Below are 12,213 nucleotides of genomic sequence, written 5' to 3'. Positions count from 1 at the left end.
AAGTAGTACCCTCAGAGCTCCCAGGGACTCAACCACCAACCAAGGACTGCACATGGTGGGACTGATTGCTTCTGCAGCATGTGTATAGCAGAGGATGGCCAAGTCGGTCATCAATAGGAGGAGAGGACCTTGGCCCTGTGAAGGTTCTGTGCCCCAGTGTAGGGGAATGCCAGGGCCAATAAGTGGGAGAGTGTGAGGTGGCAAGCATGGGGAGGGGGAAGGCAACAGGGCTTTGTTCTTGTTGTTTTTGTTTATTTGTTTTTTTGGAGAGGAAACTGGGAAAGGAGCAATCACATGACATGTAAATAAAGAAAATATCTAATAAAAAGAAAAAAATAAAATAAATTAAAAAAATTGTACATGAATAAATTGGTTGAGTTTTTGGTATGCCCTCCATTATTAAACAATACAGAACAAAGCACATTTCCAGAAAAACCATTCCCTGAAGTGTTGATTCTAAGGATAGTTGTCAGTTACTGTTAGATGCTTTGCTGAAGGATCATGATCACACAGCTATGAAGTATTCCAAAAACTGTCTGTTAGCCTGTCACACTGATTCAAATGGCTAAATGTATATACAGATCATAATAATAGAAGAGAAGAAAACTGAACACTGAGAACCTCGCAATGCTTGCTTTATGGCCCATTGAATGGAATGGGGTCCAGTGTGTAAGCCTGCCTATCATCCCTCCCTCTCCTTCATTACCTACTAACATCTCAGTGGTAACAAGGTTGGCAACGCCCATAGAAAAGCAGTTAGAAGTTAAATCCATCCGTGGCTGAAGACAATAAATGTCCATGGCAAATCCCTGTGGATTTTCTGTTGCTTAAAGATCATTTAAAGATAATCAGTCAACAACTATTTTATTGAGAGCTGATTATATTTGTCTTCGCATCTAAATAGTGTACACACATACTAGAGACTCCATGTTTGTACATACTGCATATGACAAAAGCATGTTTCAGGAACAGCCTTCTTCATGGTATTATTTAGTAACATCATAACTGATATAGCCTCAAGTCTAAAAGAAACTGCCTTTCTGGGTTAAAGTGGTCCTGAAACTCACTATTTACCAGTGCATATATGCATCTTAGGAATGCTGTCACGTAAAATTTTGCTGGCTGTTTGCTTGCCCAAGTGTGACTTGTCAGTAAACTTAGAACATTTCAAAGCACAAGTGAATACAGAGTAGCATCAAAACCTTTCTCTGGAGCTAGCTCATCACGGAGACAGGAGAAGAGATTGTTCCCAGCACTCATCTTTGTCATCTGCTCCCCCTGCTCCCACTGCTCACTCACCTTCGTTCCCTTCAAACCTGCCCTGTGCACAGTAACACCAGCAGTGCGGCAGGGCGCTAGAGCTTCTCTCTCCACTTCTCCCTTCTCTGCTCGGTCTGAACTCTGCAGGGGTCTGGATAGTTTGCACCATAACTTGCACAAGTTCTGCTATACATGGGAACTCAAATATTTTTCAGAAGAAATTTAGAGATGTATTATTTTCAGAATCACCAAGTATGACTTTTTTTTTTCCAGAAACCACAGTTGTGTGTCTTGATGTGTTTGTTTCTAATTTAAATTACACCCATTGTTTCCAAGCCATGGCCATGTGCAGACATCTCTATTCTATGAAAACAAAACAAATAAACAAAAAAAAATTATAAAATATAAAACCAGCCTTTTGAACCTGGGATGAAGCTGAGTGGTAAAATCTATGCTAGTCAGTTATTGTGCAAGTCCCTGGGTTGGCATCCTGGAGCTGACACAAAACAAACCAACCCTCTTCAGCTGCAGCTATTCTAACTTTCTGAAGATCAGAGTTCAGACTATGACCCAAACCTCTTAACTTTTCCAGTCTTACATTGAGTTAGATCACATGTTGATAATTAGGTGCAACAGGTTTTTGTTGTTGTTTTTTGTTTTTTTTCTTTTCTTTTTTTTTTTTTTTTTCAAGACAGGCTTTCTCTGTATAGCCCTGGCTGTCCTGGAACTCACTCTGTAGACCAGGCTGGCCTCAAACTCAGAAATCTGCCTGCCTCTGCCTCTCAAGTGCTGGGATTAAAGGCATGCGCCACCACCACCCAGCTACAGTTTGTTTGTTTGTTTGTTTGTTTAGGTGCAACCGTTAATGTACTGTTTTGGTACATGAGAATTTTAACTTTGAAAGCTAATTTTCTCTAATTTTTAACAAATAAGTATTTGCAAATAACTGTATAATACAATACTTAGAAAGTAATAAAATGCTATTCCCAGAAATGTATAAGCTAGTGTTCTTTCAAAACTACCATTTATTTTTGATGTTCCTCATTGTCATCATATTAAAATGGCAGAACAGAATGTGAAGCGCCATTTTGGTTTGTGTTAGAGCAAAGGGATTGTCCTGTAGAGAAAGTGAGAAAGAATAATGCACACCACTAGGTGTATCAGGTCCCTGCTGCTCACTCCGGGTTTCTGTTCTGTCCTACTTGGGGTTTGTTGGCACAGTTATGTTGTTGTTTGTGAGACAGAGTCCTTGCCCTATAGCCTAGCATTGCCTAGAAATCCCAGTGTAGCCCAGGCTGGTCTTGAACATACACTGTAGTGCACCTATCTCAGCCTTCAACAAACTGCGACTATAGACCTCATCATGCCTAGCATAATTCTGGCTTTATTCTGGCCACTGTTTGTTTCTAAAGTAGTGGCTGATGCAGCCCTTGTCTTCCCCAGCACCTTATTGTTCTGTGGCCTTCCACCCTGCTCTCTCCTAGATAGAGCCACACAAGGAAATGGCAGGAATCTGCTGAACAAAAGAGACAGGAAAGGCATTCTGTGTAATCCGATTTTATTCCAATTTTTTTGCATAAAAATAAGAATATATCATTTTTAAATATTTACAGTTATTTCTAAAACATGAAAAAATTGTTTTAAAAACAGAAGCCCTTGTTAGTGAATTTGTGGGAGGAGTGTGTACACAGGACATACTCTTAAATGACTCATCTTTGGTTAACAAATTTAACAATATAAACCACAGCTCTACAAATACAGCTATTATTATCCATTATGTGAACATCTGCTTTTGTTTGACTTTATTTCAATGTAAATTTTAAATCAGACATTCAGTTTAATTTTTGTTATAAGTTCACAGCTAGTTTGTAAAGTAGTTTTTATTGTAATTAGTGTTTTGTTCCTTTTGGGTTTTATGGGTTTGTAGATCCCATCTGTACCTGTTAGTCTGTGGCTTCTCCTCTACTCTGCTGGTGGGGAGACCACAGAGCTGATGCACACAGCTTGTACCTGGAACTGCCCGTTACCACAGCCAGTTGTTCTCAAAATACACAGACCAAGACATGTGAATACCCTCAGCTCGAGTTTCAGAGTCCATTCATCCCACTCGCAGCTTACTCAGTCACTAGTTTGTCATCAGTTGATATCTTTTACATGGCTTCAGGTATGTTTTCTGGAGCATTGTTGTTATTGGGTTTGATGGTAGCAGAGTGGTCCCTATGTAGAGCAATGGTCAAGGCCTTTAGAAGTTGGAGACACCTAGCTTCCTAGGCTATCACACTGATGGATAGCCATGTCCTTACAACAGTTGCTCATACAAGGATATTTGTGTTTCATTTAGCCACGTGTGATGTGTCTTCTTTATGCAATATAAGCATTCTTGCCAGACACTATTTTCTTTTTTTTTTTTTCTAGTGAAAGAATTTCTAGCCAAAGCCAAAGAAGACTTTCTGAGGAAATGGGAGAACCCTCCCCCGGTAAGGAAGCAGTATGTTTTCTGCCATTGGAAGTGAATTCCTAATTCTTGTTTAACTTACTGATACTCTACAAATTTTAGGGGTTTTTTGGGGGGTTTTTTTGGTTTTTTGGTTTTTTTGGTTTTTTTCAGGACAGGGTTTCTCTGTGTAGTCCTGGGAAATTTTAGGTTTTAAGTGTTAATAGTAAACATATAATATGGTAGAAATTCCACTATAGTGCTGTGATATAATTCATTAATTAATTGATAATTTTATGGATCCCTACATTGGAGAAGCAACCATCTTCTCTATAGAATCCCTAAATGGAGGAGTTCTGTTTCATTTCTTGGCACAGCCTAAGAATTGAACACAGGGCCTCATGTATACTAGACAAGTTTTCTACCACCAAGCTGTGTGCTCAGACTGCTGTCAGCGTTGACATTGATTGCAAACTGCTGTAATATAAGCTAAATACTTTCTGAAATATTTTTAGTTCTACCATTTGTCATATGAAACATTGAAAAGGGGGCAAGGAGGGCATTCTTTTCTGATGTGAAGAAAAGCAGTGATCAAGCATGAAGCGATGGCTCGTTGTACACTGTTTGTTCCCACCACTTGAACGTGACTGTATTAGCCATTGCAATCCACTGGTGTCAGTAAAACCAACAACTAAATTTAATTCACTCAGAATTATAAAGACTTATTTTTAATAATAATTTTCCTAAATGTGAAATGAACATACAGTGCAAACACATTTATAAGTAAAATATAATATTGCTTTCTTTCCATAATTATTTAATAAGATGTCTCTCCAAAGCAACATTTGTTTTACTGTGAAGATTAAACTACTGCAGTGTCCTGATCTGCTGCATATGAAGAGCCGTGTCACATCAGGCTTTGCTCAAGCTAATGCTGCAGATTGAGTCTTGGAAACATTTTCTTTTTTTTTTTTTCTTTTTTTTTTTTTTTGAGACAGGGTTTCTCTGTGTAGCTCTGGCTGTCCTGGAACTCACTCTATAGAACCAGACTGGCCTCAAACTCAGAAATCCAACTGCCTCTGCCTCCCAAGTGCTGGGATTAAAGGCATTTGCCACCACTGCCCGGCTGAAAACATTTTCTGAGATTTTCATGGGTGTTTTCATAACGAAGCCTATTGAACAGATGGGTCAGCAATTACTACTTGTTGTTAGCACATAATTTGTTCCTAGCAATTTTGTTTTGTTGTAGCAGCAACAAATTGAATAGATTGATGCCTCTAATTTTTTGCTTCTGTGCACTAGTCAAAACCAAACAAAGATGTTTGCTTAACAAAGCATCTATTCAGTAGAACAAGAATCTGATTGTTGTTCTGGGACTCTGGCTTTGAGTTTCTCTGGAATGGAAACATTTCTTCCCTAGCTGTTCTGGGTAGTGCTGAGTTATCACAATCACAGAGGAAGTCTGCGACCATACACCTCTCTGAGACCACTACCTAGTTGTATGACTCTTGCCAGTCCTAAGTCCTAAGGGTTTTATCTAGTTTCACAGCTGCTGCCTACTTCTGTGACTATTGCTTACTTCTGCAGCTGATGTCTGCTTGTCTGGCTTTTATCCAGTACTATGGGTGTTGTCTAGTTCTCTAACAACATGCAAAGATGCAACATCACTTTCCTTGCAGGCATGTAAGAACTGATCTCTCAGTTTTCATTTGTGTAATTATTTACAGATATTCTTTGACCACATATGTTATTTGACTATGGGTTTATAATCCTTAAAATGCACAAGTAATTCATTAGCTGTGTTAGGAACTCACATTGGAATTGAAATATGACCATTAATATTTTAACCAAGGCTCTTATTTACTTTATTTTTATACTTCATTTTACAAAATATTCTTTATTGTTGGACTTTCGTTAATCAAAGGAGAATATAGAATTAATGACCTGAAATTTAAAGGGTATATATATATATATATATATATATATATACCCTTTAAATATGTCTGTGCATTGTTTCTACATGGATAGCTACAAATTAAATTGTCTGCCCTGATTATATAACATTGAAGTGATAATAATTGTAGTCTTGTGGGAATTTCTAATTTAAACCCTTATTGTATTTTTTAATACTTGTATAGAGTAATGCTGGGCTTGAGGATTTTGAAAGGAAGAAAACCCTGGGGACGGGTTCCTTTGGAAGAGTCATGCTGGTGAAGCATAAAGCCACTGAGCAGTACTACGCCATGAAGATCTTAGACAAGCAGAAGGTTGGTGACCTCGGGCCTCCCCTCTTGAGTCAGTGAGATAGCCTGCCACTGACACCATGCTGCTGTTTGCAGTTTATTATGACTTTATGTGGGACTTAGTGTCTGAGAACATGCCATTTCCATAATTCTCAATAGATAATACATATCTAACAGTATGGAATCCAGTAGGTGCAGAACAAGTACCCCTCAGGCTGCACTTACAAACCAGTGAACGGAAACTTCGTGACTTTAGTTCATGTTCCACTGCAATTTATAGCAGACACTGCCCTGCTGACATGACTGGGTTTGATCAGTTTCAAATATCAGTTAAATTGTGGAAAAACTGTAAAGCCTATATTCTATGTAAAAGAACTTTTCATTGTTTCTGATCCAATATAATAAATCAGGTTGTCTGAAGCACTTAGCATTTACTATCTTAAATATTAAGCATTTTGCAATCACTTAACAATTTAGGTAAGAGCAGAGTAAAGTTGCTACATGTTACTTATGCTCACCTTAGAGAGACTAGCTTCTCGGTCTACTGAGATCCTACTAGACACTGTTAGCAGAACCATGGGGCAGTAGCTAAGGGACAGACAGACAGACAGGCAGTGTAACTGGCCTGTGGGAATGTGTGCCAGGGAGCAGATGTGCAGGAACTTCTTCCTATAGTAACATAAAGAAGCTCTCCCTCTGACTCTGCATTATCTAATAACTACATTTTAAAAAATAAGAAATAGACTTCAAAGACTGGTCTGTTTAATGGCCCCTTAACAAATACAGGATTATTGTGGTTCATACTAAGATTTCAAATTCTGTTGTGTATTTTACATTTTGATTAGTCATATTTTATGTTAAATAACTACACATGTTGCGCAGTATAGCATCAGAGTGTCCCAACCTTCATTTTAATTGAAACTAGATTAATCTCTCACATGAAAAAGAAATACTGGTTTACATCTCTCTGAAATTAAAGGTTAATGATTCACACATTTAATTGAACATTGTTGTCAGCTGCCCTCAGTTACACATTTTTTAACAGTTCTTCTTAAGCAGTGGTGTTTCACTAACTCACTTCTTGTCTATTCTAACCCCATACTTCAGAAGTTCCTAATCCAGTCTTCTCACTGTCTTCCTGCATGTCTCTGCCAAGGGTCACCAGGCTAATAACCAAATCACCAACTCAAGTGCCCTCTGCTCATCTTACTTGGCTTTTCTTAGAACATGTGACCATGATGGCCACTCCTCCTGACATGGTCCTGCCCCTGCTCCTGGAAATGCACCTCTCTTGATCCTGCCCCTACTTCTGGGGCCTTCCTTATACTTCTTTCCCTGTCATTTGGTTTCTCCCATGTTGCATCTCTCTAGGCTATAGACTGACACACTCTCTCTCTCTCTCTCTCTGTGTGTGTGTGTGTGTGTGTGTGTGTGTGTGTGTGTGTGTGTGTGCGTGCCCCCCCCCCCATTTTGTGTGTGTGTCTGTCTGTCTGTCTCTCCCTTTGCTCATGTCACCTTTTCTCCCTATATATTCTTATCTAATTACCTCAACCCTTTCTCAGGCTTTTTGTCGTTAGCTGTACAGTGTGAGCATGGAGCTTCTCCGGGCTGTGTAATTCCTGTCTTTATTCTGCCGTGAGGTTATGGATCTCAGAGACGGTCACCCACTCACCTGCTCATACTGTGAACAGAAAGACAAGAGGCTTCAGCTTTGGCTTTTATAAATTTGTCATTACAATGTGTATTAAATGCTGTCAGGATAGCTTCTAATATGTCATCTTTCTTAAAGAGTTTATGAACTGCTTTACTTCAAAGATATTGAGAAGGTAGTGATATTTACCATCCTCTGCTTTAGATATTTGGAAAGACATATTTAGCTTCTATTTTTCATACTTTAGAACCTGTGAAGTAATTTACTAAGATGGCTACCTCATGGATAAATCGTGGTAATTGGTATTTTGCAGATACCATTTCTGTTACTGTAGTACACTGTGCTTTGACATAAATTACTATGAAAAACTTTATATTTGGATTTTTTGTTTCTTTAATTTGCTTGAGATAAGTAATAAAATAACAAGCCATAATAACCCACTTTGTCAGTAGGATCATAAAAATCACTCAGTTAGGTAAGCTCAGCTTCTCTGGCCGTAGAGGTCTTGGAGTGAAGGGGTTAAAATCAGTACAGAATTTGAGGCAACCACATTACTTCTCTCTACAGTGCGTCAAATATTTGTGTCAAATACACACACACACATGAGCACAGACAAACATATATACACATGTGCAAATATACACACATTTGTGCACATATACACACATGTAACAAACATGTGCCTGTTGTATTACTAAGTCTTCACAGTTGTATGTGGAAGTTCTCCCTTTTTTAAGCTAACCACTGCTCTATATCATTTCCCAGTGTCTGACAGTTAGGAAGGTAGACGTTGGCCAAGGTCTGTTTGATTTCATGCCTTAGTCCTCATTATTGTTTCTTTAAAACATACTTTATCTCCAGGATTCTTCCTTGTTTGATGGCCAGGCATTGTCAGCTAGATTTTTCTAGTAACACCATGACCCCAAAGTTGTAGGCTTCCTCTTTTATTCCCTTCTTCTCTGACACAATGGTTTTACTCCACCGTAGGACTGCTTTGACTCCTCTGAAAGCCTGTGACACGTATTAAGTTTAGTAAGACAGAGTTCACTGTGGCTTCCAGTAGGAAGCCTCCCAAACTGCCCTGCAGTCTCTCACCTCATGCTGTCACACATGGTCTCTGTGGCTACGTCTTTGACTTGAAAGGACACATGATTTTCTGAGGGGAAGGGGATGCTGTGTGGCCTGTATATGAATTTTGAAGCTAATATATGAACTCTATCCCAAGAGATATTTGTAAAGTTTCCTCTGACACGTCTTTAGCACATTTTCAGAAGCACTATCCTTAAGCATAGCTAAATGAAACCACTATTCTCACTTGTCTCCGTGTGTTTCCCCTTTGGGCCTAGTTCTAAGCGGACCCAGCTTCCCTTCCATCTCTCCTTAGCCTTTACTATCTACCTTTTAAAATCATCTTGGCTTTTATTGTTATTAAATAAGTTGTAGTAACATCTGACTTTTTTTGAGCTATTACTGTGTGCCAGGCAGTAAATTAACCATGTGACTTGCCACATATACCAGGACATTTTAAAGCATCAGAATTTTAGAGATGAGGACTCTGTCCTCATCCTCAAGGAAGCAGTTTCTCTCCTGACAGCTTAGAATCATGGCAGTCACTTGCTGCTCACTCATGTATTGCTATTTACATAACCTTGCGTCCTTCAGGTAAATCCTATACATTGTGAAGACAGACACTTCTTAGCCTGTCCCTTCAGTGTCATTGTTTACAGTGCATATGTAGTAGATGAGCACAATTGAAAGTAAATTTATTTAAGTAGTTAATTTTTTAAACTTTTACATTAAGAATTGGCTAAGCATATATGCCTTACCAGTTTATATAACTTGAATTAATGTCAGTCTTAATCATATTATATTTCATGTAAATATAGTTGACTTCCTTGATCTTTAATTTTCTGCTACTTACCGAGATAGTAAGTGATTTGATCATGTTGTTAACAGCAAATATTTTCACATAGTAACTTTTAAAGCAGTGGGTCTGCTCTTTGTTCCCATTTAACCCTTGTTTTTAACTCTTTTTTTGAGACAGTATCTCACTACATAGCCTAGGCTTGCCTTGGATTTATGGATTCCTCCTAACTCTGCCTCCCTGTGCTGGGATAACACACACACTTCAGCACAGCTGGGACAGACTTGACCAGAAGACAGTCCAGAACTCTGCTAGACTGCAAACAGTTGACTCTTACGACCCTGGTTGATTGTTACTATTTTCTTTATTGAGGTCTAGTAATTCTGTTCATCCATTGTGATTATTACATGAAAAACATTTTTCTTTGAAATGATAATAGTGTTTAAAATTGTTTAAATACACTGAAGTCTCTGTCTTTCACTTGCAGGTTGTTAAGCTGAAGCAAATAGAGCACACTTTGAATGAGAAAAGAATACTGCAGGCAGTGGAGTTTCCATTCCTTGTTCGGCTGGAGTATTCTTTTAAGGTCAGTTAGTTGCCCCACTATCTAATGAAGATATTTCTACCCAGATATGCTTTTGACATGTGAAACAGTAGGAGAATTCTAGTGAAATGATAAAACTAGAGAATGGGCATGAACAAAAATGTAAAGCCCTTGGATCGTGTGTGTAATCAGTCCATTGTGCTTGTGAACTTGGGCAGCGCTGGGCGAGTTCTGCTTCTCTCTGGAGCAGTTGTTGATGACCTGTGTGAGTTTTCATGGGAAGGCAAGACAAAGCCAAAGATTACAGTAGTGCATGAAGGACATCTTACTAGTCAGTCTTAAGCTCATTCAAATGAAGATGCTGTACACTTTCTACAGAGCTTAAGCCCTTCCTGTTATGACCTGGAGGTATTCCGACGTGTACTAATTTGTATTCTAGGCTTTTGTGTTTCAGTGTTTCTGTTATTTTGCTAACCAGGGAGAACAAGCTCTTGTGCCACTGTTGCAAAGTCAGATAAAGTGGAGGGTTGGTCCTTTAAATCCGAGCCACCCTGACTCTGTGCAGTGATACTTGGCTTCTTGGGACTGCTGAGTCAGAGGTGTGGCATCTTGCTCCTGCTTTGTCCTTTGTCTTGGGAATCTAATAAAGCTCTATATACCTAAGGTAGTACAACCATCCATCTTGCAAACAGAAAATGTAAATACTCTTATTAGCTTTTCCAAACTGTTTTTCAATGTTATTATTTCTTTGCATATGTCATTGCTGCAATATTTCATTATTCTGAATTAAATGTCCCCTTCAAGAAGAAGAACAGCAGAAGTCTCAGGTTTCTTTGTGGCTGAAAACTAAGGGGTAGAGATGAGTGTGGAAAACTGGAGCACTTTTTATTTCGTATCTCTCCCACTCACTTCTATTGATCTGTTAAATGCATTTTGACTTTGCCCTTTCTAATTGAACATGCTGTCATCTTAAAATGTTTTTTATAATTGGTACTTGTTATTTGTTCATAGGATAATTCTAATTTATACATGGTTATGGAATATGTCCCTGGGGGAGAAATGTTTTCACATCTAAGAAGAATTGGAAGGTTCAGGTAACTGTACATTTCTTCCTTCCTTGAGTCTTCCCATGCTTGTGTTTAAGCCAAAGTATGCCTGATTGAATTAACTCATACGATACCCATAGAATGCACTAGGTGAACACAGTAATAGGAAGCTATAACATATATGAGCTTTACATTTCAAATGAACACCATGAAACTAACTTAAATGTTCTCCCACTGGTAAGTACTGTGACTTGATTTGAAGAATTTCTAAAAATAAAAAAATTTAAATTTAAAAAAGCAACATGTTTTGAAAAAATAATGGTATTTGAGACATCTAGCAACACATGCTGTATGTTTATAATAATACTCAATTTATAACAGAAATGAATATGAGGAAGGAGACATAAAAATAGTAGTGATTATGGTGATGGATGGGGTTGTGTTATAAAGTCTTCTTAGACTTTAATTAAAACTGTTCTCATGTTGAGTTCCTTAAATATAGATATACAAATTGCAATTATATTTTTATATATATTTAGTAATGTGCCAAGTTACTACTAGCACTCTTCAGTTTTTATCTATGTACAAGGCTCATAGCTACAACTGTTAATTAGTAATCATTTATAAAATGTATCTAAGGTTAAGACCAGAATAAGTTTCAGTCAGTATTCAGAATTCAATTAAACCCAAGTGTGACTTTGCATGGGACTGATGACTGACTCATAATAGGGGGTGGTAGAGTTGGGTAATCACAAAAGTAACAGAGGCAGGCATTAGTTATGTGAGTTGCCTGAGCCTAAGCCAAGATTCATTTATTGACCTTTAGTGCAAGGAAACCTAATATGTGTAGAGACTGTGTAGTGAAATGTGACTACTCTTTGACATTGATGATCTTCTTTTCCGTCCTGTCTTCGCCTCTTTCCAGTCACCCTGTCTAAGTGCTTCTACTTAGTCCTTTGCTCTGTGACTCTAAGGAAGCCCTGTATACTTAAACTATTGCAACCATGCTCTTGTTCCCTGTATCATCCTGTGCTTCCACTGAAATGCTATGCCCAAGCCTGTCCTATGCACTGCTCCTTTCTGCAAGCACTGTCTCTTTACTGTGAGGCTACCCATATCTGTGTTTCTCTCCCTCTCTCTCTCTCTCTCTCTCTCTCTCTCTCTCTCTCTC

The 12,213-nt window shown here is 38.4% G+C and overlaps 1 protein-coding gene across 4 annotated transcripts in view; it reads left to right on the top strand.

The window, feature by feature from the left end:
• Prkacb (protein kinase cAMP-activated catalytic subunit beta) overlaps positions 1-12,213 on the top strand; it is a 94,931-nt gene that overhangs the window by 54,447 nt on the left and 28,271 nt on the right. For all 4 annotated transcript variants that reach the window (XM_031375784.1, XM_031375783.1, XM_031375785.1 and 1 more), the window contains exons 2-5: positions 3,676-3,737; positions 5,833-5,961; positions 9,940-10,038; positions 11,008-11,090. In XM_031375784.1, coding sequence (XP_031231644.1) covers positions 3,676-3,737; positions 5,833-5,961; positions 9,940-10,038; positions 11,008-11,090 — 373 coding nt within the window. The remainder of the gene's footprint in view (positions 1-3,675; positions 3,738-5,832; positions 5,962-9,939; positions 10,039-11,007; positions 11,091-12,213) is intronic.

The sequence above is a fragment of the Mastomys coucha genome, unplaced genomic scaffold (assembly GCF_008632895.1).
Source record: "Mastomys coucha isolate ucsf_1 unplaced genomic scaffold, UCSF_Mcou_1 pScaffold16, whole genome shotgun sequence".
Classification (NCBI taxonomy): domain Eukaryota; kingdom Metazoa; phylum Chordata; class Mammalia; order Rodentia; family Muridae; genus Mastomys; species Mastomys coucha.
Note: the sequence above shows the minus strand (reverse complement) of the source record. Positions and strands in the feature narration are given on the sequence as shown.